This window comes from Urocampus carinirostris, chromosome 14 (genome assembly GCF_059441175.1).
Source record: "Urocampus carinirostris isolate Australia breed hairy pipefish chromosome 14, RoL_Ucar_1.0, whole genome shotgun sequence".
Lineage (NCBI taxonomy): Eukaryota > Metazoa > Chordata > Actinopteri > Syngnathiformes > Syngnathidae > Urocampus > Urocampus carinirostris.
In genome coordinates, this window is record NC_142362.1 from 37,962,854 (window position 1) to 37,990,687 (window position 27,834).

Consider the following 27,834-nt stretch of genomic DNA (forward strand, 5'->3'; position numbering starts at 1 on the left):
GAAGATAAAATGGATGGCCAACCCAAACCAAACCAGCACAAAAGACATTTTTCAGCATGATGTAGCCAATTGATTTTTTTCTTTTTAGGGACTAGGTAACAGTCAAATCGAAGCAACAAATTGAGGAAATCATTCAAACGAGAACCAATAAAAGAAGGCTGAAGGGGAAAAGCTAAAGATCATCTGTCACGAGACCGGACCAGAACGGAGGCAGGAAGGAAGAACTCATTTGCGTTCGTGATCAGAACTTTTATTTAAAATAAAAGTCGTCCAAAACTCAGGGAGAAAACAGAACAAAAACAGGCTTTTACTCAAAACGTGAAAACACAGGTTTCCTCCGAATCAAACAAAACAGGACAGAGCAAAACAGAACAGAAAATGCAGACAGAAAATGCAATGAGCCAGCCCCCGCAAAACCCCAAACCCCCCTTAAGAAGCAAACGCGCATATTAGGCGATCGGCAGCGGAGTCGGAATGGGTCGACGCTCTCGATTGGGGCAATTGCTCCCTCCTCCGAACACGCAGGAACGGGGAGAGGCAGGCGCCATCGGCGTCGGACGACCGGACTCGGCAGGGGGGGGGTCCGGCGGAATCAGGACAGGCGGAATCAGGACAGGCGGAATCAGGACAGGCGGAATCAGGACAGGCGGAATCAGGACAGGCAAAACAGGACAGGCAAGGGAGTCGGACGGGCAGGCATGGTAGTCGGACGGGCAGGCGGGGGAGTCGGACGGGCAGGCGGGGGAGTCGAACGGGCAGGCGGGGGAGTCGAACGGGCAGGCGGGGGAGTCGAACGGGCAGGCGGGGGAGTCGAACGGGCAGACGGGGGAGTCGAACGGGCAGGCGGGGGAGTCGGACGGGCAGGCAGGAGAGTCGGACAGGCAGGCTGGAGAGTCGGACAGGCAGGCAGGAGAGTCGGACAGGCAGGCAGGAGAGTCGAACAGGCAGGCAGGAGAGTCGAACAGGCAGGCGTCAAATCTTCCCGGGGAAATACCCAAAACCCCCCTCGCACCCCGGAATGGGTCGACGCTCTCGCAGGTACGGGGAGAGGCAGGCGCCATCGGCGTCAGACGGATCGGACTTGGCGCTCGGCAGGGGGGGTCGGACAGGCAGGCACGGGAGTCGGATGGGATCGTCCGCTGAGTTCATTTCTTGGCTGGCTCATTCGGTCACGGAGGACCGGACCAGAACGGAGGCAGGAAGGGAGAACTCATTTGCGTTGACGATCAGAATTTTTATTTAGCAAAATAAAAGTCGTCCAAAACTCAGGGAGAAAACAGAACAAAAACAGGATTTTACTCAAAACGTGAAAACACAGGTTTCCTCCGAATCAAACAAAACAGGACAGAGCAAAACAGAACAGAAAATGCAATGAGCCAGCCCCCGCAAAACCCAAAACCCCCTTAAGAAGCAAACGCGCATATTAGGCGATCTGCTTCAGCTGTTGCCCAGGGGGCGGGGCCAGCCAGTTGCCATGGCGACCATGCTGGACACGACATCATCTTTGACGGTCTACACAGATTATATATTATATAACAAAAGAAAACCACTAAGATCAACAACTGAAAAATGAACAATATTCAAACAAAGGTAGTCACAAATTCACATTGATAATATGCTTATATGTAATGCAAAATAAAAAATTCCACATAAAGTCTTGATTCTTGATTGTAGGTATAAAAAGACTGAATGAAATACAGCAGGGTTTAGGAACCTTTGGCTCACAAGCCATATGTGGCCGTTTTATTGAGTATGACGCTCAGAGTAAGAAAAAAAAAACATGCGCAATTATTTAAAGCATTTATACATGCAGAGACAATCTTTGCACATGCAAAGCTGAGACAATACTGACTGCTTGAAGGGTTCGGTCCAGTATATATATATAGGACGCAATTTTACTACAGTTTACAGTCAATGTGTCACACCAACAGACCCCGTTTTGGCTGTAAATCGCTAAATAATCCCATATATAGATTCTCATTAAACAATCTATGTTCGTTGTTGAGACACTTTAAGAGAAAAAGCCACAGAACAAACTAAAACACTCAAAAGCTCTAGCAAAGCACCCAGAGGAATTTGACTGGGTGAGCGGTAAGAAAATGGGCTGAGCAATACATACAGTATTATATTTGGTGTGGCTCTCTTAAAAAAATAATATTTGTGTGTGGGGGGGATGGGTGGGGGCAATAGCTCATTGGGTCAAAAATGTTGCTGACCCTTGCAACAGAGGTTCAGTCAATCACTATCACATCTAATCTAAATATTGTAAAAGTTATCTTGATTTTGTCAACTTGAGTTTAAACTCTGCGTTATAAGCGTGTCTCTTAATAGGAGCCATTTCAGGGTCTTTATACAAACGCACAAATAAAAGAGAATTGTTGTTTAATATTTCCCAGTATGCACAGCGCACTCCTTCTTCTACGCGAAAAATGGGAGTCGTTGGCTGCTTCTCTTAGTTGCGAGACCTTGCAATTCAATATTGATCCATATATAAGGCGCACCGGATTATAAGGCGCATAGTCAGCTTTTAAAAAGAAAAATCAGATTTTATGTGCGCCTTATAGTGCGGAAAATACAGTAACTCGCAGGTCTGTAGATGGAATGCAGAGGGAGAAGTTTCTGTAGCCGGAATGGAAGAGGGAACTTCTGTAGCCAGTCACAGATTATCTCCATATCAGCAAAAGGACAATTAAGAAACCTTAAGAAGGGGCCACAAATGAGGTAAAATTTTAAGACCCAGTCGATAAAAAACACAATTGAAACACACAAAACAAATTAACACAAATATCAACTTAACAAAAAATGTAAATTCAAGAAATGTTATCCCATCAATGACTGATCAATGTTAGTTTTACGAAAAACACTTATGACCCTGAGCTTTAGCCAAACTAGATATTCTTTTACCACAAACTGAACAAAAAAAAAAGATTTGTGGGTCCTTGTGTGTTTTTGTTTGTTGTAGTTTTGTTTTACCGCAAACAGTTTAAAGGCTTCTTTTCATCAGTGTGGGTTCTAGTGTGTTTTTTAAAGTTCCCACTGTCGGTGAATCTTTTATCGCAAACTAAGCAGGCAAAAGGCTTTTCGCCAGTGTGGGTTCTTGTGTGTCTTTTGATTTTCCCACTGTCGCCGAATGTTTTACCACAAACTCTGCAGGCAAATGGCTTCTCACCAGTGTGGGTTCTAGTGTGTCTTTTTAAGCTCCCACTCACAGCAAATCTTTTACCGCAAACTGAGCAGGTAAACGGCTTCTCACCAGTGTGGGTTAGTGTGTGTGATTTCAAGTGTCCATTGTGGGTAAATGTTTTACCACAAACTAAACAGTTAAAACGCTTCTCACCGGTGTGGGTTCGTGTGTGATTTTTAAAGTTCCCACTGTCAGTAAATCTTTTCCCGCAAATTGAGCAAGCAAAAGGCTTCTCACCAGTGTGTGTTAGTGTGTGGGATTTCAAGTTTCCATGATGAGTGAATTTCTGACTACAAACTGAACAGCTAAAATGTTTCTCACCAGTGTGGATTCTTGCGTGTATTTTTAATGCAGACTTCCATCTGAATCTTTGACCACAAACTGAGCAGTCAAAAGGCTTTTCACCAGTGTGAACTTTCATATGCAGCTTCATCAAAGACTTTTCTCGAAACGTTTTCCCACAAAGAGAACATGTGTTATCACCTTTTGACTGTTTGTTACTTTCAGAGTTTGCAGAGTCGGACGTGTCGTCATCGTCTGTTTTCACGTGCTGAAAGGAGCTGACGCTTAGAGGCTCCTGCCAATTGTTTTCTTCATATTGACCTTTATCTTCAATGGTTGAATGGACCCCAGCCACCAGCGACAATTTAGACTCTTCCTCCTCTTTAAAATGAACGAGCTCAACATTCTCAGTGTCCTGTTTAACGCGATAAGGCTTAAAATCCTCCTCCTCCTCGATTTTAATGCCAGGTATCTCTGGTTCCTGCCGTACAGTAGGAAGATAGTTTTCACTGACGTCTGCAAAACACAAGACAAGTCACATTTATTTGTCCAGCCTTCAATCACAAATTGTCACTAAGCGCTGCACAGACCACCATCAAACCATTCCCTGATCTGAAACCTACATGAGAGCAAAAACTAAAAAACCTCAGTGAAGGGAGAATTCAGGGTGTGCCGTATTTTCCGCACTATAAGGCGCACCTTCAATGAATGATATATTTTAAAACTTTTTCCATACATATAGCGCCTTATAATGCGGTGCGCCTTAAGTGCATGCTGGTTTAAGATCAGGTAATTGTGCAATTTTGTAATTGTAATCCTGTGCAGTCCTTCGAGACACTTTTGTGATTAAGGGCCATATAAATAAATGTGACTTGACTTGGCTACAGTAGAGGATGTAGTTACGTTATGCAACCATTAGATGGTGTCGCGCTAAAGGGAATGTCAACAAAATAGTCAGATAGGTCAGTCAAACTTTATTAATAGATAACAAACAAGCTTTCCACAACTCCATTCACTCCATGAATAAACAGCTGTTTTATTATTTTCTCTGAGGTAAAGCATTTTTGTGACCCATCTTTAACATCTTTGAACAACAGCAAAGCATAACATTTTACTTTTTCTCCATTTAGTCAACATGCAAAAAACGTCTGATACTGTTATGGTAAATTAAGCGTTAGTGCAATCGCAATATAGTGACACTCGTAATGTGCAAAAACAATAACAAGTGCAAAACAATAACAATAAAGCAATAACATAATAACTGTAAAATGTAAAACGTAAACAGCTCATCCTCATGCTTCTTCCACTTCCGCAACATTGATTCCATCGATCCATCCATTGTCTTCCGCTTATCCGAGGTTGGGTCGCGGGGGCAGCAGCGTTAAAAAGGAAGCCCAGACGTCCCTATCCCCAGCCACCTCCTCCAGCTCATCCGACGGGACCCCGAGGCGTTCCCAAGCCAGCCGAGAGACATAGTCTCTCCAACGTGTCCTGGGTCGCCCCCGGGGCCTCCTGCCGGTGGGACATGCCCGGAACACCTCCCGAGGGAGGCGTCCAGGAGGCATCCTTATTAGATGCCCGAGCCACCTCAACTGGCTCCTCTCAACGCAGTGGCTCTACACCGAGTCCCTCCCAGATAACTGAGCTTCTCACCCTATCTCTAAGGGAGAACCCAGCCACCCTAGGGAGGAAACTCATTTTGGCCACTTGTATCCGGGATCGTGTTCTTTCGGTCATGACCTAAAGTTCATGACCATAGGTGAGGGTAGGAACGTAGATCGAGCGGTAGATCGAGAGCTTTGCCTTTCGGCTCAGCTCCCTCTTCACCACGACGGACCGGTACAGCGTCCGAATGACGGCAGACGCTGCACCGACCCGTCTGTCGATCTCTCGTTCCATCCTACCCTCACTCGTGAACAAGACCCCAAGATACTTGAACTCCTCCACTTGGGGCAAGACCTCTTCCCCGACCTGGAGGGAGCATACCACCCTTTTCCGACTGAAAACCATGGCCTCGGACTTGGAGGTGAAGATCCTGATCCCAGCCGCTTCACACTCGGCTGCGAATCGCTCCAGCAAGAGCTGAAGATCACGGCCTGAGGAAGCCAACAGCACCACGTCATCTGCAAAAAGCAGTGACGCAATGCTGAGGCCCCATCGATTCATTAATGTTAAACTCTCTTGCTGCTGCTCTATTTCCGTGTTCTACCGCGTGACTGATCGCCTCGAGTTTAAACTCTGCGTTATAAGCGTGTCTCTTAATAGGAGCCATTTCAGGGTCTTTATACAAACGCACAAATAAAAGAGAATTGTTGTTTAATATTTCCCAGTATGCACAGCGCACTCCTTCTTCTACGCGAAAAATGGAGTCGGTGGCTGCTTCTTCTCTTAGTTGCGAGACCTTGCAATTCAATATTGATCCATATATAAGGCGCACCGGATTATAAGGCGCATAGTCAGCTTTTTAAAAAAAATCGGATTTTATGTGCGCCTTATAGTGCGGAAAATACGGTAGCTCTCAGGTCTGTAGATTGAATGCAGAGGGAGAAGTTTCTGTAGCCGGAATGGAAGAGGGAACCTCTGTAGCCAGTCACAGACTATCTCCATATCAGCAAAAGGACAATTAAGAAACCTTAAGAAGGGGCCACAAATGAGGTAAATTTTCTAAGACCAAGTCGATAAAAAACACAATTGAAACACACAAAACAAATTAACACAAATATTACTTGCACACAATACATTGTGCCACGTACAAATGACCTGGCACATCTTTTAGTCATGGCGAAAAACGTTCGTTGAACAGCGACTTCACATTAAATTTACACTCTCCTATGGTCCAGAGTAAATGTCTCTGTCCGAAGTTGTTATGTGTATTGTGGGTAGACCTAAGACATGCATTTGCTCTAAAAGGCGGGACTGAAACCACATCACCAATAGATCCGTTATTATGGTTGTGCGATGTTGCCACGGAAGTAAATCGGTGAAATGTTAACAAAAGAGTTGATAAAAGTTACTAAATCTTTTTAGTTTAGACAAATATGAATCTTATCTATGTGTTCACATTTTTAAAACTTTCAAAAATTGGATTTATGAAAACTTTATCCCAATTATCCATCCATCCATTATCTGCACCACTTATCCTCAGTTGGGTTGCGAGGGTGCTGGAGCCCATCCCAGCTATTTCGGACAGTTGGCAGGGAACACCCTGAACTGGTTGCCAGCCAGTCGCAGGGCACACACAGACAGACAACAAACTCGCTCAATCACACCTAGGGACAATTTGGACCGGCCAAATAACCCGACATGCATGTTTTTGGAATGTGGGAGGAAATCAGAGTGCTCGGAGGAAACCCACACAAGCATGCGGAGAACATGCAAACTCCACACAGGAGGTTCGATCTCATGACCTCAGAACTGTGCCGCACACGCGCTAACCAGTGCGCCGCCGTGCTCCCCCTTATACCAATTAAGGCCTTATTTTAGAGTAATTAATCCAATGCACATTAATGGTTTTTGAGTATCCACGGGAACCCTGTGCAGTTACAGGCACTGTAAGCAAGTTACCTCTAATGAATAACAGTATGCCTCTGATTGCCGTTCGTCCCATTGAAGTTGTCACCAGGCGGAGTCAAAACAATTATCTTTTTAAAGGGACAGTGTGTAATATATGACCACCAAATGTCACTGTATTGTGTAGGGCAACGGTAAACAAAGTGCCACAAAGCAATAGAAAGTATACAGACACCTGGAACTCAAGGTGACTAGATCGCACTATTTTTCTTCTCATTTTTTTGCCCAACCATTCAAATGTTTTGGAGGGTACCTGTAGCAGCAAAATGGCAGACAATTGCGTCAGCTCCATCTAGGTGCGCCTCATGTTATGTAAAATAAGATTTCTCGACCTACTAGTACACAGTTTGACACAAAGAGCCAACAATTTTAACTGTGAGAGTCAAAGAGCCACACTACGCACTTACCTGCCATGACAGACAGACACACACAAACACACCCGACTAAAATCATATTGTTTCCCATAACACACTCCTCTCCTTAAAATACAACAAGTATTGTTCTTGTGTTGATTTCAAGGAAAGTGTCCACCCTCAATACACACAAAAAAACTAAACATGAAACAAGGCAAAGAGCCACAGTATATAGAAAATGTGATGAGGCAAAGAGCCGCATTCTTATTGGCCATGAACCGCATGCGGCTCTAGAGCCACGTGTTCGCCACCCTTGTATTAGTATTTTAAGAATATGCGTGTTTATATTATCTCATCTCATTAGCTGCACCGCTTATCCTCAGTAGTGTTTATATAATAGTTTATGTAATTTTGCTCAATGCTCATTTTTTTTTTCTTTTAACAAGTCAACTTTTTTTTTACTACCAGGAGCCGCTACCTAATACTCAATGTCCTTTTAAAAAGGAAAATGTTAATTTTTAGAGCAATGTCATGGTAACAAAAGTTGCTATGGTATATTCAAGTTTCTCATTCTTCTCTGCTCGCAGTTGTTCAGATGGATCCCCAATCCTCTACCCCCCCTCCTAAAACTTGATTGAATAACATAAATCCTCTTTTTTTCCAGATGAAAACAATTTTGGTCACTAGATATATCATCAAATATTTACGGCAATGCAAATCATATCAAATTTTAATATTTTATTTAAATGTTTTTTTCCCAAGAGCCTTTGATTGGGGTTACAAACGTGACAAAGAGGCTAACAATTAGACGCTATGGGCAGCACATCGTCTTGGAAACACTGGTAGGGAAAATAGAAAAATATGAACGTTTGCTGCGTCATGGAGAAAAAGAGCACAAAGAAATGCTTTATGATTACATTTTATTTTCCAGTATTTGCAAGGTAAACACACAAAGTAACATCAGATAACATACGATTCATAACTACCCACATACACAAAAAAAAACGATGGATACACCGTTTCTCGTTTGTTTGTTTTTAATCCATAAAAAAGAAAAAAAGATTGTTTCTCATCTCCAGTTTTCTTACTACAGGGTTCTTCAGGATCTTTCATCTAAATTTAAGACTTTTTAAAAACATCTAAGACCAAATGCAATGAAATTTAAGACCAATTTCGCACCTATTCTGGCTTAAATTCATGAAGTAGTGCAAAATAATCCGTCAGAATAACTTGGAATAACTGAATATGACAGGGACATGTCACAATCAGGGCAGCACGGCGGCGCAGTGGTTAGCGCTTGTGCGGCACAGTTCATGTCATGGGAACCTGTCGTGGGTTCAAATCCAGCTCCAGACTTTCTGTGCGGAGTTTGTATGTTCTCCCCGTGCTTGCGTGGGTTTCCTCCGGGCACTCCGGTTTCCTCCCACATTCCAAAAACATGCATTTCAGGTGAATTGGCCGGTCCAAATTGTCCCTAGGTGTGAATGAGCGAATGAGTTGTCTGTCCCTGTGTGCCCTGTGATTGGCTGGCAACCAGTTCAGGGTGTCCCCTGCCCACTGCCCGAAGATGGCTGGGATGGGCTCCAGCCCCCCCCCGCGACCCTAATGAGGATAAGCGGTACGGCTAATGAGAGATGAGATGTCACAATCACTTTTTCAATAAAACTATACCGCGTATGCATGTGCACACTTGGTAAAAATATATTACAAATACACCCATATAAACCTCTGCTGCAATCATATGAAGCGTGTGCATTTGTGTGGGTTCGCACATCGTTTTCATGGCCAAATTCAACCACTTTCAAGGCCATTTCACCCCCCCAGTACCATTGAAGGAATAAATATAGCTCCGATGAAAGGAACGGTTGTTGGTGGACTTTGATGGCTAAAATAAAGTCATTATCTTGCTGCTAGCACATACGTTGTGCTAGCTACACTTGTTCCTACCTATGATCTACAATCTTATGATCTGCAATCTTTTTGTGTCAATGGGCTATTATAAACTGATATGAATTCTTCCCTTCTGCTTTACCAAAGCACCCGCAGCTTGGCTACATCACATTTGAAATGACTCTATAGGTGTTGGGTGATAATAGAATTCGATACTGGGGTCAGAAAAAGAAATGTATGAAAAGGAGAAAAATTTGCCAAATTTTGATTCATTTTAAATAATCGCTCTGAAGCAATGTATTCAATCTTTCAATGCACTGCTAACCTTCTGCTTTTTGTTTTACTTATTTATGTTTAGATCTGTGTCTAAAATGGTTGAAATAGAATTGTAGTTTTTTTTTTCATTTTATCATTTATATATAGCACTGAAGAGGATCTCCTGCAAAACATGAGAAATTACTTATTACTAAATAATTTTGTACATAATGTTTTATTATAATTGATAATATATCATTAAAAAACAAAAAATCTGAGGAAATAATAAGACATAAAAGACTTAAATTCAAGGCTTGTAAACAAAATGTAAGACTTTTGCAATGCCTAAATCTGCCATTTTTAGATTTAACACTTTTCAAGTTTTTAAGACCTTGGGGGAACCCTGCACGAAGAAGGAAAGCCCAATGGCCAGCACGAACCACTTCACCACATGTGACATTTCTCAACATAATGTTGGCAATTTAGTTATCGTCCTTTCAAATTAACATGTAAAATGGAGGTGCAACAAGGTGATGAGATCTTTGAAATGAGAATATCTTGTGTACCCTTAACATCTTGGACAGTATACACAAATAATAGATTTTAAAAACAAAAGAAAATCACTCAAATCAACAAATGATTTATAACATGTTTATTAGTGCAATCTAAAATGCATGAAGTTGTTTTAATTATTTCAGTTCCAAAAAAAAAATAAAAACAACTATGTTAATCATCATCATCCAATTGACAAAACAACATTCATAAACGGTCCAGTCACAAACTCACAACTTATGTGATTGTAAAACTCCAGTGTGGGTTAGCGTGTGAGATTTAAAGTTTCCTTTTTGGGTGTAGTAATAATAATGGTGATAGTAATACCAAAAATAATTTAAATAAAAAAGTCTGTAATAATATCGACACAGCTCAAACTGGCTAAGCTGGGCTCCAGGGTGGCCGAGGTGGGATCAAACCATACGATGAGGAGGGGTAAACCAGGGTATGCTGTCGGGCCAAGTCAGGTTAAGTCACATTTATTTGTATGGCCCCTAATCACAAAATGTCCGAAAGGACCGCACAGGTCACAATTACACCATCTCCTGATCTTAAATCTACATGCGGGCAAGGAAATACTCAAAACCCCAGCACGAGGAAAATAAGAATCCTTGAGAAGGGGACCTCACAAGTGCTAAACCCCCTTTCAGGATGACCTGAGTGCAATAGATTTAGCCTGTTTGCGGGTTGCATGGCACATCAACTCATCCCTTGTGCTGTGGGCTTAATGTTTGGTGTCAGGTTGGGAAGAGCCAAGTGGAATGAATGTTTGGTGAATGTGTGTTCTTGACTCTAGCCACCTCCCACTAGGCGTATATGGTTTCGAGACTGGGTGGAAACATTTGTTGGCTTAGAGAGGGTTGGGCGCCACCAGGCTGTACTTGCCCAAGAAACAAGACTTTGACCTTAGTTGTTAAGGGATCCACCAACCATACAAGTATAGTCTGTAGAGCTCATTGAGACTTCTTGTGATTAAAGGCTATACAAATAAACATGACTTCACTTGTTTGTTTTTTATAACCACAATTTTAACAATTAATAGGTTTCTTGCCAGTGTGGGTTTTTGTGTGCCTTTTAAAGCTCCAACTCACGGTGAATTTTTTACCGCAAACTGAGCAGGTAAACGGCTTCTCGCCAGTGTGGGTCCTCGTGTGTATTTTTAAGCTTCCGCTCACAGTGAATCTTTTGCCGCAAACTGAGCAGGCAAACGGCTTCTCACCAGTGTGCGTTAGTATGTGCGATTTCAAGTGTCCTTTGTGGGCAAACTTTTTACCACAACTTAAACAGTTAAAAGGCTTTTCACCAGTGTGGGATATTGAGTGTCTTTTTAATTTCCCACTCTCAGTGAATCTTTTGCCGCAAACTGAGCAGACAAATGGCTTCTCACCAGTGTGAGTTAGTGTGTGTGATTTCAAGTGTCCTTTGTGGATGCATTTCTTACCACAAACTAAACACTTAAAAGGTTTCTCACCAGTGTGGATTCTTGTATGAAATTTTAAGGCAGACTTCCAGCTGAATCTCTGACCGCAAACTGAGCAGGCAAAAGGCTTCTCACCAGTATGAACTTTCATATGCATCTTTACATAAGACTTTTCTTGAAACGTTTTACCACACAGAGAACATGTGTTATCACCTTCCGACTGTTTGTCGCTTTCAGTGTTTGCAGAGTCGGACGTGTCATCGTCATCTGTTTTCACATGCTGAACGGAGCTGAAGCTTAGAGGCTCCTGCCAATTGTTTTCTTCAAGTTGACCTTGATCTTCGATGGTTGAATGGACCCCAGCCACTAGCAAAACTTTCAAATCCTTCTCCTCTTTAACACGAACAGACTCCACATCCTCTGTCTCTTGATTAATGTGAAAAGGCTTAATATCCTCCTCCTCCTCCTCGATTTTAATGCCAAGTAACTCTGGTTTCTGCCACGCAGTCGGAAGATATTTTTCACTGACGTCTGCAAGACAAGTCAAATCCCGTTTATATGTAATAGCCTTAGATCCCAAAAAGTCACAGAGGGCTTCAAGGACCACCATTTGAACAGTTTTGGTAATAACGCAATTACAAATAATGCCGTTACGTTAATCCAACCAATTTTTTTTTCTGCCATTACAACTCTGTGACCACTACTGACGGTCAAAAGTAGTGTGTTACATATATTTTTGTGTGTGCGTTTACATACGTTGTGTGTCTATGTATGTTTTTGTGCGTGTTTACATATGTTTTTGTGCATGCCTATGTACATGTTTGTGCGTGTTTTCAGACTAATTGTCCTTATTCACGTACGTTTTCAAGTATGTTTATGTATGTATTTGTGCGTGTTTATGTCCATGCAGATTGTTATTTTCTTATCTTGTATACTGTTTAAATTTGTTGCACTTAAAATGTAGGATAAATCTGTTGCTGGAGAGGTACAATTAATATTACAAGGTTCTATAACTCAACTACCTGTCCATTCTTCTCAAGTCAACTGACTTAAATACTGCTCAAAACATTTTATTTTCTTTGACATAGAACAACTTCTTTGTGAAGTAACTGAAATTGTTTATTTTCCTGGAAACTACTTACCTTTACAATAGTTTTTCAGTTACTAACTCAGTTACTCTTGGTAAGATGTAGGTGGTAACTATAAATAATTACTTTTTAAAGTAACATGCCCAACAGTGCATTACAACATGCCCTGATCTAAAACCTACAGGAGGGCAAGGAACCCTCCAAAAAACAAAACACAGCATGAGAAAAATTGAGAAATCTTGAAGGGATCGCAGATAAGGTAATATCCCTTCCAGGATGACCAGGTTGCAATGGATGTTGACTGGGCATCAAATGAAAATACACAGTCAACATCAACATTAACATTTTACCCATCATAGGCCTGTTGTGAATATGACATATTCATTCCTCTTATCGGAAATCATTTACAAAGTTGCGAATATTTTTCTCATTTGCGATTACTGTCTTTTTTCATTCATACCTAATTTTACTGTGTTTCAGACTTTGTTTTCCAAGCATAAGAACTTGAAGCAAATAAAAGAGACGTGTCTGCTGCTGTTAGCTGCATTCACTTAAAATTTAGTGAAATATCAAAACTTGAAGATGTATTCACTTATACGTGTGTTGAAATTTGATTATTTTTCTCATCTGTGTTCCTAATTTTTGCACTTTTTTTCAGTTTTGCGCTTTATTGCTGAAAAGTTAAGTTAAAGATCTCTTACGACCCGTTACCTAACCTTTGCATTGTTCCTTCAAAGATGCTTACATGACAGGTTGAAATCTTGCATTGTTGCATTTTTTAACAAAAGGAACAGAATGTTGAGTTAATCGTGATTTGATTAATTATTGACCATTAAATAGTACTTCTTTATTACAATGTAAATCGGGGAGGGGAACCTATGGCTCGTGAGCTATATATGGCACATTTTATGAGTACATATGGCAAGAAGACCAAATTGAATCGATAGAAATTTACTACTTTTCGTTCCAAATTAGAGTGAACACATCCTATTGTAATGCATGTGAAGCCTAAACAACGCTGGAATTAAATGTGGTACTGTCCAGTATATTTCGAACACATTTAAACTAGTTTACAGTCGAGGTGTGGAACCCAAAAAACTCGTTTTGGCTGTAACTGGCTAAGGAATCCCTCTATATGGAAGCTCATTAAATAATCTGTGATCACTGTTGAGAGACTTCATGATGAAAATCCACTTAACAAACTGTTAATACACCAAAAACAACCAGAAGAGCACCCAGATCAATTTGATTGGGTAAGTGGTAGGGATGGGTGGAGCTATTCAAAGATCGCAAGCACTCTCATCCGTCTCATGCCCTGCGCCAAAAGAAAATATGTTGGCATTCTCGTTTTCAGAATTTTGTGGCGTTTTTACAAAATAACTGCTTGCACCTTGTTTTGGAACCAATATTTAAGAAAAAAATATTTAACAAAAAAAAGAAGGTCAGAATGAGCCTCAACAATCTAATTGCAGGGGGAGACAAGTTTATAGTGATAAATTTGTTGATATTTGGGACACAGGCTCTGGAATTATTCTGATTTTGTAAATGATATCAAGTCATTACATGACACACAGTGGAATAAATAAAAATTTTGTCTGCAGAGTTTAGCGGTTTTGTAGAATTTTGTCTCAAAATATATGGTGTGGCTGTGTTACAAAATAAAATCAAAATATTTTTCTTTTATGGTTCTTTGAGTAAAAAAGGGTTTCCGGCCCCTGCTGTAAATAAAAAGTAATATCAATAAAATGATAGCATATAATGCATATGAGGAAAAAAATAACAATTTGATACGTGAATCTTAATTACTTGTGTGACAAATAATCGTCACCAGAAATTCCTAATCTTGACAGCCCTAACCACTCGATGCCCCTTTATTGTGTAGTGCAACAGGCAACGAGTGCTACAAAGCACAAAGTATGCTCTGACCCAAAAGCAAACCTTTTCTTTTTTACTGCCCAAACTTTAGCAACGATGTACATGTGTCTGTGTTTAAAGAATCATAGAGAAGCCAGGTCCTATCCAAACGAAAACAATATAACGGTGGACGTCAATAGCTAAATATTGGATATCAAGGATGGTGCAGAAATTAAAATGACCAACCTTCTCGGTTCAACACTACTCGGACCATCTTGTAAACAGCGTCCGGTCGTCGATGTTCTCGCTCGGTCTCCTCTTGCGCTCCCCGAAGCTCCTCTTCGAACATTCCTTTTCCACTTGAGCACATTTTCTCCCCGTTTGAAGCTCACACTTGATTTTTACCGAGTTAAATAGAAATGTTCCATACGGCTGGGGCAGAACGCCATGAGACTCCGACCGTCTCGAGTGGACAATGAAAATGTCGGTCGGGACTAAAAAGGTAGTAACTACGCAAAGTACAGACCTGAGAAAAAATAACAATAAAGTTATCCTACTGTCAAGCTTAATGAGTTGTAGATCAATAATAAGCAATTTGGTGAGTTTTGTTTCATTTGCCTTATTTGCCAGTTGTTGAGGCGGCCATGTTAACTTCTCATTCAATAACACGACCGCAATGTATTGTGGGATACGCGACTGTACTTCTTTGATTTCACTGGAGGTCAGCATCCGTTCCATTGGTACATTACCGCCCCCCATCATTAGGGATATTTGTCCCAGTTCCACTTCTCAAATTATATTAAAAAATTGAACTCCTTAAAAAACGTATAAGTATTAACGACATTCATTTTTCTTCGAAAATATGAAATTTGAAGGCGGAAAATAAGATACACAAAATGTTATTCCAAATCAGAGACGTCAAACTAATTTCAGGTGGGGGACCACATGCTAGATAAAAACCTTACGTGGCGGACTAGTAGATTAGAGAGAACGAGCGAAAGAGAGAGAGAGAGCGGAAGAAAAAGAGAGATAGTGAGAGAAACAGAGAAAGAACAAGAGATAAAGAAACAAAGAGAAAGTAATAGCAAAAGAAAGAAAGAACACAAAAAGGAAAAGAGAGAGAGAGAGAGAGAATGCAAGAGAGAGAATGTGAGAAAGAAAGTGATAAAGATAAAAAGAGAGATAAAGAGAGAAATAAAGCATAAAAGAAAGAAATATTTTTTTAAAAAGCACAAGAAAGAGAGAAAGAAAGAAAGAAAAACAAAAAGAGAGAAAGAAAGAAAGGTTGAAGAAAAAACAAAAAACAAAAAGAGAGACAGCGAGAGAGAGAGAGAGAGAGAGAGCAAGAGAGAGAATGGGAGAAAGTAAGTGATAGAGATAAAAAGAGAAATAAAGAGAGAAACAAAGCAGAAAATAAAGAAATACATTTTTAAAAAGCAAAAGAAAGAGAGAAAGAAAGAGAGAAAGAAATAAAAAAAAGAAAAAGAAAAAAAGAAAGAAAAAAAGAAAGAAAGAAGAAGAAGGATGGAGGGAAGAACACAGGGAGGAAGGAAGCGATGGGCAGTGTCCACCCAAGGACACTCAAAGAATAGGGGATGTAGTACTGACGGCATCAGGGATGACAACGACCTGGCCTACAGAGAGGAGGTGGAGCAGTTGGTGGGCTGGTGCAGGGACAACAGCCTGGTCCTGAATGTCGACAAAACTAAAGAGATCATTGTCGACTTTAGGAAAAACCAGCCCAACCATGCCCCACTTTGCATCAACAACAAGGCTGTGGAGGTTGTCAGCAGTATCAAGTTCCTAGGGGTGCACATTACAAACAAACTCACCTGGTCCGTGAACACTGCATCACTGGTTAAGAGGGCACAGCAGCGCCTGTACTTCCTGCGGAGGATGAGGAGAGCCCACCTGCCCCCACCCTCCCTCATCACATTCTACAGGGGCACCATAGAGAGTATCCTGACCAGCTGTATCTCTGTGTGGTGTGGAGGCTGCAGCGCTACCGACTGGGGTAGTGTGAGGAGGATAACGAGGACAGCAGAGAAAATAATCGGGACTACACTTCCCTCCATTCAGGACATTGGCCAGAAGCACTGCCTATCCCATGCTAAAAACATTACCGGGGACCCCTCTCACCCCCATCATGGACTGTTCACTCTGCTAGCCTCTGGGAAGAGGTACTGCAGTGTGCGGTGCAGGACCACCAGGCTCCGCAATAGTCTAGTCCCCCTGGCCATTAGACTGTTAAATGGTCAATCTAACATATAGTTAACTTAAATCTAAACGGCTGCTAATCTGACTTTTTGCACTACTGGCAGTTTTTTTTATAGCTTGCCACTCCTTGCACATTGCTCTCTGCACTATTGTAATTACAGCGTTATTGTTACAGTGTTAATGTTACTGTGTACCTGACTTGTTAACCTGACTGCCCATTTTGCACATCTGGTTAGCTACTCTTCTTGCACTATCGGCACTATGGTAAAATACTATACGTAGCCAAAATACAATACAACATTATTTATATCTGTACATTCAAGGAAACTGTGGGGGTCAGATGCATCGACATTTCGTTCTGTATACACGTGTACTAGAATGACAATAAAGTAGATCTGAATCTGAATCTGAATCTGAATCTGACAGCGCATATGCTATCTCAATTACATTGTGTATGGCATTGGGTGGACTCTAGCATGGACACTCCTGGCCCCTACAGGAAACAGTGCGACGTCAGTACCCATGGAGGGAGCAGCCCCTACCAGCATATCCCTTTGTCGTAATGATGGTAACGCCGTCTCTTTTTAGAGAAGCGTCTCTTTGGGCTCTGCTGACTAAAAATAGCCGACTCTATCGGCTCCCAAACAGCTCTCCAGATTATTTATCTTGCTTTAATCCGTATTTACCAATGTATTGTGTAAAATTATGCACAAAATGACCTAAAAATGGGGAAAACACAGCAAAAAATAATAAAAGGAGACAATGAAAAATAACAAAAGAAGAAAAGAATACGATAAAAAAGCTAAGGGAAATAAACAAAAGAATAAAAAGATAATTAGGTTACTTTCTTTATTCGAACATCAAAAAAATAAAAAAACCAGAACAAAAACAATAACTCAACAACAAAATAACGTTACATAATATGTTCGAAAGGGGTAGTAAGAAGCAAATGCTTATATTATCTTTTCAGATTCAGATTCAGATATACTTTATTGTCATTCTTGTACACGTGTATACAGAACGAAATGTCGATACATCTGACCCGCACAGTTTCCTTGAATGTACAGATATAAATAAAATGTTGTATTGAGTTGGAGTATTGAAGTACTAATAATATACTAAATAATGATAGCTATGTATAGTATTATACAGTAGTGCAAAGAGTGCAAGAGGAGCAGCTAACCAGATGTGCAAAATGGGCAGTCAGGTAAACAAGTCACTATACAATAACAATAACACTGGAGTACAATAGTACCTCATCCTCCGCAGGAAGTACAGGCGCTGCTGTGCCCTCTTCACCAGTGATTCAGTGTTCACGGACCAGGTGAGTTTGTCTGCAATGTGCACCCCTAAGAACTGCTGACAACCTCCACAGCCTTGTGGTTGATGAGAAGTGGGGCATGGTTGGGCTGTTTTTTCCTGAAGTCGATAATGATCTCTTTAGTTTTTTCAACATTCAGGACCAGGCTGTTGACTCTGCACCAGCCCACCAACTGCTCCACCTCCTCTCTGTAGGCCAGGTCGTTGTCGTCCCTGATGAGGCCCACCACTGTTGTGTCGTCTGCAAACTTCACGATGTGGTTTGTGGCTGACCTAGGGACGCAGTCGCGTGTCATCTGGGTGAACAGCAGGGGGCTCAGGACACAGCCTTGGGGGGAGCCCGTGCTGAGTGTGATGACATCGGAGATGTTCTGACCAAGCCGCACTGACTGGGGTCGGTCAGTGAGGAAGTCCAGCAGCCAGTTCCGCAGGGGGGTGTTGAAGCCCAGGAGTTTCAGTTTGTCTACCAGGTGTTGTGGGATGATGGTGTTGAATGCTGAACTGAAGTCCAGGAACAGCATCCACACATGGGTGTTCTTCTCCTCTAGGTGTGTCAGGCTCAGGTGAAGAGCAGAGGAGATGGCATCCCCGGTGGAGCGGTTTGACTGGTAGGCAAACTGAAAGGGGTCGAGTGAGGAGGGGAGACTGGAGGTGATGTGCTCTCTAACCAGTCTCTCAAAGCACTTCATTATGATGGGAGTCAGTGCAACGGGCTGGTAGTCCTTCAATGATGAGATCTGGGGATTCTTTGTCACTGGCATGATATAAGAATAGCAACAATAACACAAAGTTAACTAGACGCACTATTCCCAATCTCCTGCACCACTTATACCCCATCCTCCTCATCTCTGTATTCCGCCAGGAATGTTCCTTTGTATCTAAACCTGAACAAGTGAATACTTGGACACCGTTTGATCTCATCTTTCAATCCAGCTTGACTCCACACACAGACACACACATACTTTTCCTAGTGGTTCTCACATTTGGGATTATGAATTCACTACAGCCCCTTAAGATATAATTTCCCTCTTTCCGAATGAATATTTTACGGATGTTTTCTGACACTATGTTTTTGCTGACCTTAAATAGCAGCTGTGCAGTGAAATATTTTACTAAATAATCTAATTTTAATCATTTGGACAGCAGGAATAAAATATTAGTATGATCTTGATATCCTACCCTGTGTATGGTTCTAATTGCAGGTTTTTGGAGTATAAAAAGGGGCTGTAGTGAACTTTTGTAATTATTGTCTTCTGCACAATATGTTAAGTATGGAAGAACTAGAGAACAATATAATAAATACAATACATTAGATTTTAAAAGGAATTTGGCTTTATTAATTATTGAAATGCTTTTAGATACTTTAGTTTGTATGTGTCTGATATGTGTTTTCCAGCCTAATTTATTGTCTATTATGACCCCTAAAAACTTAATTTCTGTTACAGTGTCTATTGGAGCACCATCCATTTTTACTTTTAAAATGTGCTTGTTTCCAGTTTTGTATATTGGTATAACTTTTGTGATTTTCATTTGATTCTGAAATTTGCCTGTTAGAAATGATAGATTACATATGTAGGTCAATGGTTTCACAACTCTATTTATAATTTGCTTAACTAGTACCATATCGATGTCAATACAATCCATAGACGTTTTGTTTTTACAGTTGTTAACCACGTGTAAGATTTCTGATTCCGTAACCCCAAATAAAAACATGGTCTAGGAGTTCATTTTTATTAGTGACTCAAATTCCTTACTACTGCACTCTGGGATATTTGCAGCGAGCTCTGGTCCAACATTTACAAAATTACTATTGAAATTCTCTACAACTTGATTTGAATTAAAATTTTCACCTCTCTTATCAATAAAATAGTTTGGATATGCATTACTTACATTCTTTCCTTGTATTTAAAAGGATAAAAGGAGAAAATAGAGAATAAAATAAGAAAAAATAAGTAAACAGCTATGTAAAAGGAAACAAAAGAAGAAAAACCAAAACTAAAAGAATATAAAAAAAAATAAAAACATTTATATTGTACCATGGTTGGTATTTCAGGACTATTTTATAGTTTTATGCTATTTTTTCTTTGTATTGCTGCTTTTTTTGTATTGACTCTCTTTGTTTTTGTTATATAACAGTTTTATTTCCATTTATTTTTTTACTGTTAAAGTTTACAATCTTGTTATTTCATTTGGTCCAGCTGAAGGCCGCAGACCAAGAGTCTGTGTGATGCTAGAGGTCATGATGCCCCTAAAAAGCATCAGACTCCGGCTGTATGTGAAAAAAGGGCCACTAAATAAGGTGACAAAAAAGGGCTGTTATCCGCTTCCGTGAATAGATGCGACATTGGATTTAGTGTCTGGGTCTGCGTGGTTCTCATTGCTCGACCTGCGCAGCCGCTACTGGCAGGTGTTGAGTCGAGACCCAAGATGGTGTTTTGCACAACCCGAAGACACTGGCAATTTAAGGTCACAGACTGGCCGGGTCTGAGAAATCAGAAGCGGTCAATAGCCTCCTTGGGCTGGCCTTGTACTACACCCCGTTTGTTATGGGATTTTCTTGCATTGGCGCTCCCCCCTTCTGTCATCAACAGAACAAGCAGCCCTTTACGTGGACTTAGGCCTGTAGAGAGGAGTTTTCTGATCTTAAAAAGGCTCCTGCTCTCACCCCACCGGGCCTTTTGTGTTAGACACAGACAGCAGTAATGTCGGCATGGGGTGGTGCTGTCGCAGGTGGGGCTAAAGGATGAGCCAGTGCTGGCCTACTTTTGCAGCATTTTCATCGAATGGCGTTCACCCGGTTGGGGACTGCAGAAATTCTACACCGTTACCAGGGCAGAATTCTGAAGTCGAACGTTTTTGCATTGCTTTGTGAATGTTTGGGTATGCAGCAGACACGCACCATCCCTTTACTTCCGCAGAGCAATGGTTTGGTGGGATGATCCAACTCCACGATGCAGCAGCAGCTCGCTATCCTGACCTCCAAACACCAGCAGGATTGGTACCAGCACATTTTGCAGGTGCTAATGGCCTATCGATCAGCTGTGCAGTGTTCCAGCAGCTGCACACCTGCCTTGTGATGTTATGATGGGATATTCTGACTCCAACGGAACCTTGTTCGGACGACCACCTGGCTGCGCAGAGGACTGTCCCGGGCTGGAGTGTGACCGAAAACATCAGGATTGGTTGGAGACGACGCATGGGTTCCCACAGGATCAGCTGTAGAAGGCCGGTATGCAGAACAAAATGAGCTTTGACGTGCAAAGCAAAGGGCAGAACTTTCAGACCGGGGAACTGGTATGGAGGGATGCTACCCTAAATTGTACAATCATTGGAACAGACCGTGTCGGGTGCTTGTGTGGAAGGGGGAGGTAGTGGTCATACTGGCATACTGGGGCACTGGGACTCATGTTTTTGAGGCGGAACCTGCTAAACCTAATGTTTTGGGACAGGCTAGGGATCGGTATTCCAGACTTCCCCGAGTACGTTCAACTGTCAAGGGATGGACTTGGCCGACCCCAGAGACTGAGGCGAATACCAAGGTGGTTGGAAGATTTTTTTTTGTTTACCCCTCCAGGCAAGGGAATTCATAAAGGGAAAGGTTGTGTAATGTAGCTGTTTGTGTTCATGCATGGTCCCTTTAAGATAGGATGTGATGAGAGGGATGGGGGAAGCTTTCTAAGTTTTGTGCTTTGAAGTCAGTCTGTGTGTGCACGCAACCGTGTGAGTTGCGACCAACAGTGGCTTTTGTGTGAATGTTTATACGCTTTTTTTTGTTACTAAATTGGCAACGAGACTTAATCAGCGACTGAGTTTATCATTAATCACATCGAGGGGCATTACAATATATATATATATATATGTGTATATATAAAATAGTAAATATAGAGAATGAGCTTCAAGCCCTCAAAAGTTAAGGTTTTCGATCTCTGGAACTGAAATCCCAACCATTTCGCAACAACCAGTTAAGAACCCGGGGAAACTCTTTGAACCAACTCTGAAAGACACTGCTGCCATCCAAGAGTCTGTTAAACAACTGGCAATATGGCTCACCAAGGTGGACAAGTCCGACCTGCCTGGTAGATTTAAAGCCTAGATCGACCAGCACTCTATTCTTCCCAGAGTCTTGTGGCCTCTCTTAGTCTATGCAATACCGATATCAAGTGTGGAGATCCTCGAAAGGAAGATCAGTAGCTTTCTCCGGAAGTGGCTGGGGCTTCCCCGCAGCCTGACCAGCGCTGCTTTGTATGGGACAAGCAATACCGCCCAGCTACCCTTCAGCAGGCTCATTGAGGAGTTCAAGGTGGCACGTACTAGAGAGGCTCTTCAGTATAGGGATTCCAAGGACAGCAAGGTGTCATCAGCCGGGGTTGAAGTTAGAACCGGAAGGAAGTGGAGAGCTCAGAAGGAAGTGGAGGTGGCAGATTCATGACTGAGGCAGTTGGGGTCTTGGCAGTGGGGAGAGCAGGTCTGGGCTTCTTTCCTAAAACCGAAGTGAGTCAAGCCCAAGGGAAGGAGAGACACCATCTTCTCCAGAAAGAGATCCGAGCAGGTGTGGAGGAAGAGCGGGTGAGCAGGGCAGTCGGACTCCGGAAGCAGGGAGCATGGACAAGGTGGGAGAACGCATTGCAGCGCAAAGTGACCTGGTCGAGCATCATAGAGGCAGACTTCCACCGTGTCCGGTTCCTTGTCCAGGCAGTTTACGGTGTCCTACCAAGCCCAGCGAACCTACACGTGTGGGGAAAGAGCGAGACACCCTCCTGCCCCCTTTGCTTTGGAAGAGGCTCCCTGGAACACCTCCTCAACAGCTGCCCAAAGGCCCTGGCTGTCATGACCAGGTTCTAAAAGCAGTTGCTGAGTGCATTGCCCTAGCAGTCAACAGGGGCAAACACCATCAAGCCACAAGCAAGGCAGTTAATTTCATCAAGGCAGGAGAGAAACCCAGGGCTTGTGCACAGACAACATCAGGACTCTTCCACATTGCTTCTGATTGACAGTTGCATGTCGACCTTGTGAAACAACTAAGGTTTCCCCAGCACATATCAGTAACATCGCTCCGACCAAACATGATAATCACCTCTGAGACTTCAAAACACCTGATCATGCTGGAACTTACAGTCCTGTGGGAAGAGCGCATTGAGGAAAAAAAAGAAAACGCGCAAAGTACCAGGAACTGGTGGAGGAGTGCAGGGTCAGGGGATGGAAAGTTTTCTTTGAGCCAATAGAGGTCGGATGCAGGGGTTTTGCTGGACGATCCTACTGCAAAGTCCTAGGACGGTTGGGTGTGACAGGGGCAGCCAAGAAGAAAGGCATTAAATCCGCTAGTGAAGCTGCAGAAAAAGCCACCAGGGAAGATCCGTGGACTGCTACTGGGACGCAAGTTGAGGCCTGATCAACCTCGGCTGGGTCACCTGGGCGAGAGTGTCTGATGTTGCGAGACCCGAAACACTCAATGAACCCAGGATACATACATCACAGATGATGCGTCCCAGCTACATCCATTCAAGTCAAGATATATATATATATATATATATATATATATATATATATATATATATATATATATATATATATATATATATATATATATATATATATATATATATATATATATATATATATATATATATATATATATATATATATATATATATATATATATATATATATATATATATATATATATATATATATATATATATATATATATATATATATATATATATATATATATATATATATATATATATAGCCTAGATGGTAAGGCGCCCGCTTTGAGACTGGGAGGTCGGTGGTTCGCGCCCCGGCCGAGTCATTCCTAAGACTTAAAAAGTGGTCGGCGGCGCCCTCTGTTGGCTGCGGCTGCATCGGCTCGCTACAACGGGTCAGGTGCAATCGACATTTCGTTCTGTGTACATTGTTACACAGAATGACAATACAAGGAAATTATTATTATTATTATATATATATATATATATATATATATATATATATATATATATATATATCATTAGCTGCACCACTTATCCTCAGTAGGGTTGCGGGGGTGCTGGAGCCCATCCCAGTAATCATCGGGCAGGGGACACCCTGAACTGGTTGCCAGCCAAACGCAGGGCATATATATATATATATATATATATATATATATATATATATATATATATATATATATATATATATATATATATATAGATAGATAGATAGATAGATAGATAGATAGATAGATAGATAGATAGATAGATAGATAGATACTTTATTCATCCCTGAAGGGAAATTCACATTTCCAGCAGCATCCCTTCGCTGAGAACAATACAATAATAAAACAAAAAGAATACAATATACAAATACCCAGTGTGACGTGCAAATGCCCACTGTAGCGTGTTATATAGAATAACTAAATAGTGCTACACAGAATACATATTGCAATAAGATTCGGTAATATGCAATGTAGGTGGTGTGGTTTACTGTGGGCTTTTACTCTGCCTGGTAGTTAAAGAGCCTTATGGCATGAGGAAGAAAAGATCTCTTCAGTCTGTCCGTAGTACAAGACAGTGACAGCAGTCTGTCGTTGAAACTATATAAAATAGTAAATCTAGTTTTACTGAGGAAAACCCGTTTTTTTGGGTGACAAATTTGTCCCCATTTTCCCTTTGTGAGTCTAAACAAATGTACTACTCAGAAATACGACATAAATACTGTAAATATAAGATTCAATGCTTAAAACAAGGGCATAATATATATATATATATATATATATATATATATATATATATATATATATATATATATATATATATATATATATATATATATATATATATATATTTTTTTTTTTTTTTTTTATTATTATTATTTTTTTTTGCCTCATTCTGATAAGAAAAAATACTATTGTCACGACCAGTACAAGCAGGGGACCGAGCTGCATAATGTTTCACACAATGCTTTATTAAGGGATCGGGGAAGTCAGGGCGAGAGGAAAAAGATAGCAATCTTGTGCTCGCTCGGCAGGAGGAGCGGGAAGTCCTTGCGAACGATGCGTGGTCGGAGATCGGAATAAGTCCGTCAGCCGGGATGGGAGATGGTGCTTGGTCAGAGATCGGAACAAGTCGGGCAACCGGACGAGCAGGAAGCCAGGGATCGATACAGCAGTGTTCATTTTACCTCTGAAAAGTGATGGGTCCCAACAGAGATCTATGGGTCCCCAAAATTTTGTGTTATCGGGTTTGAAATCGTAAATCGGTGACAAATATATAAAATAAATCTATATATTCATTCAGTTTTAATCATCAAATTATTAATTCATTTTCTGCATCAAATTATTGTTGGTAATATACCGATTATTGGGATAACCACAAACCTGTCTTTTTTTATTTTCTCCTTTTATACTTCCTTTTTTTCTTAACTTCTTTATACAACATAATTCGTAACATCGATCATCAAAGCAAGTGAGCCGTTTGAGAGCCGGCTCTTCTTAATGAGTTGAGCCAAAAAAGCCGGTTCTCTAAAAAAAGACGGACTTCTTTTCACTATACAACGAGATCTCGTTGGCCGAGATTGGCGTGCAGACGAAAACTTGAACCGCGAGACCAAAACAACAATGGCGGATCTGCCTGACAAAAACTTTGGAGTGCAGTAAATATTTGTTAAAAAAAAGTAATCGGGTAATAATGACAATTTTGTGGCAAAAAGGTTGCGTCCCAGGGACGCACGGCGATTTGAGACTATACGTCCCCAGCAAAAATGATGTGTGTAGGACGCAGGGACGTGGGCAAACGAGAACACTGATACAGGAAACAGAATCGGGCAGGATACGAATAGCCAGGATAGGAGAACGGAGCTTAGATTGGGGATCGATACAGGAAACAGAATCAGGCAAAGGGAAGCTGGGACAGGAGAACGGAGCTTGGATCGGGGCTCGATACAGGAAACAGAATCAGGATACGGGTAGCCGGGACAGGAGAACGGAGCTTGGATCGGGGATCGGTACAGAAACAGAATCAGGATTCGGGTAGCCGGGACAGGAGAACTTAGCTTGGATCAGGGATCGATACAGGAAACAGGTTGGGATCATAACGGTAGCCAGAGTCAAAAGTGCTTGCTTTGCATGCGGTGAGGTTCGCAGACGGACTGACCAGAAGTGAACGAGAACGACGTGCTTAAATAGGAGGAGGACTAATTGGGGAAGGAGTGGCAGCTGGGGCTGAATGAGTGAGCACTAGTGAGGGCAATTGACAAATCATGACAATTAAAGAAATACTACAGAAATACTGCGACGATAATACTATGATACTAAAAATATTACAACAGAAATACTACAAAAATACAGACTGCAGAAATTCTACAAAAATACTAAAAAAAGAACTGCAATAAGACTTCAAAACTAAATATCGAAAGTTGTGCTAAGAATCAAATGGACTGAACCCTTTCAAGGCAGTGGAGTATTTTGACACTGCATTCATATTTTAGTTTGTTCGTATCAGACGTTTTGCATCAAATTTAAGCTTATCCAATTGTTTACAGAGGGAAAGACAGTTTTAAAAACTCTTTCATTTCTGGAGGTGATTGGGCTAAATTTGGGGGGTTCTTGAGCACCGCCCCAAACAGGGCGGTCACGCCCATGATCGTGACATTTTCAAGGAAAAAGCATACCTGTCAACCTCCACGGCTCCATGCCCGTACAAATTGTCGTATTTTCCCGTACAGAATACAAAATAATCGTACATATATATTTTTTTTTCGGAATGATGCATGATGGGAAATACCCAGGCGGCAGAAGCATTCGATTGACAAATTTGCGCGTTTTCGTACGGATTCCCTTGTACGTCCTACTCGTCTTAAAATGCATAAAAAACGTACTTTGTACGGCAAAACCGTACAGGTTGACAGGTATGGAAAAGTATCGGATCGGTATTGATCGATACTACGCTGTATTTACTTGGGACGCATCGATACCAAATATTCAAGTATCACTCTCCCCTTGCTGAGGAGAAAAGAAGCTGCGGCTCGACGGAGGAGCGGCTGGGACAGCTCCAGACGATCCGTCCACCTCCCAGGCCAGGATCGAGCGTTCACACAGAAACTTCCTGCCTCTTTATGGAGCGTGGCTCCCATTCATTCCTTCAAATTAATGCACTATTATTTGCACGAAAATACCAGTTGCTACAAATCCGAAATTCGGGCTGAGAAAACGAGTGCAACTGTAATGCGGCACGACAGTGCCTTGAAGACAGCCTCTGTTGTCTCACCAGGCGGGCTAGCATTAGCATCCCAGTAACGTAGCTAACGGAACCAGCCCATCGCTCTGTGTAACCGTTAAGCGTAAGGAAAACGCCGCTTTCGACTTCACGAGTTATGAAGTCAACTTGCTAAACGTACCCGAGGATGATTTTCCCTTAATCTCGTCTCCTACTGAATGTTATCCGGTAAGCAACATATTTTCATTGACGATTATTTAACTGCTCGCGAGCTAGCACGTTAGCTAGCTAGTCCTTTAATCACCAGCAAGAATGGAACTGTCAACGAAATACCTTCTTGTCAGGAGCTGTCATAAAACAAAACACACGACTTGCATCAGTCTTAATTTTCTAATTAAGATTTTTTTTTACCGTGGCCTTTATCAGTATTTATAATGCAACGACTAGTGGCATGATAACAAACCCCTTTCATGATCCCTTTGCTTAAGGTTTGGAATAGGAAGAACGTCTGCTTAGCATGCATCATCACGATTCGTTTCTTTAAACCCAAAAGATGATTTGCCCCAAATTAGGAATGTTTTATTGGAGATGGCAATCCAGAAAGAACATTTTTGGTCGACTTAAATCTAGGTGTCAAATTTGTGTTGTGTACATTTTG

At 41.6% G+C, this 27,834-nt stretch overlaps 2 protein-coding genes across 4 annotated transcripts in view; one reads left to right on the plus strand and one right to left on the minus strand.

Moving 5' to 3' along the window:
- Positions 1–437: 437 nt before the first annotated feature.
- On the minus strand, positions 438–15,123 carry LOC148353378 (uncharacterized). 3 transcript variants are annotated; one of them, XM_088353193.1, is made up of 4 exons: positions 14,695–15,123; positions 11,720–12,037; positions 3,668–3,982; positions 2,164–2,698 (listed from the first exon to the last, which is right to left on the minus strand). In XM_088353193.1, the coding sequence occupies exons 1-4, from the start codon at positions 14,816–14,818 to the stop codon at positions 2,664–2,666; spliced, it is 792 nt and encodes a 263-aa protein (XP_088209319.1). In that variant the 5' UTR covers positions 14,819–15,123; the 3' UTR covers positions 2,164–2,663. The 3 variants fall into 3 exon arrangements, with proteins under 3 accessions (XP_088209317.1, XP_088209316.1, XP_088209319.1); XM_088353190.1 differs by having other exon boundaries at positions 838–3,982; XM_088353191.1 differs by lacking the exon at positions 11,720–12,037 and having other exon boundaries at positions 438–3,982.
- Positions 15,124–26,769: 11,646 nt separating this feature from the next.
- Positions 26,770–27,834, plus strand: part of man1a2 (mannosidase, alpha, class 1A, member 2) — a 56,183-nt gene continuing 55,118 nt past the window's right edge. The window contains exon 1 of the mRNA XM_088352151.1: positions 26,770–27,404. The gene's annotated coding sequence lies outside the window, so the exon portion shown is untranslated. The remainder of the gene's footprint in view (positions 27,405–27,834) is intronic.

Coding starts and splice junctions, on each gene's coding strand:
- LOC148353378 (XM_088353190.1), bottom strand. CDS start 14,818: ATGTGCTCAAGTGGAAAAGGAATGTTCGAAGAGGAGCTTCGGGGAGCG. Junction 12,038..14,694: donor AGTAGTGTTGAACCGAGAAG/GTTGGTCATTTT, acceptor CTTGTCTTGCAG/ACGTCAGTGAAAAATATCTT. Junction 3,983..11,719: donor AAGCGACAAACAGTCGGAAG/GTGATAACACAT, acceptor TGTGTTTTGCAG/ACGTCAGTGAAAACTATCTT.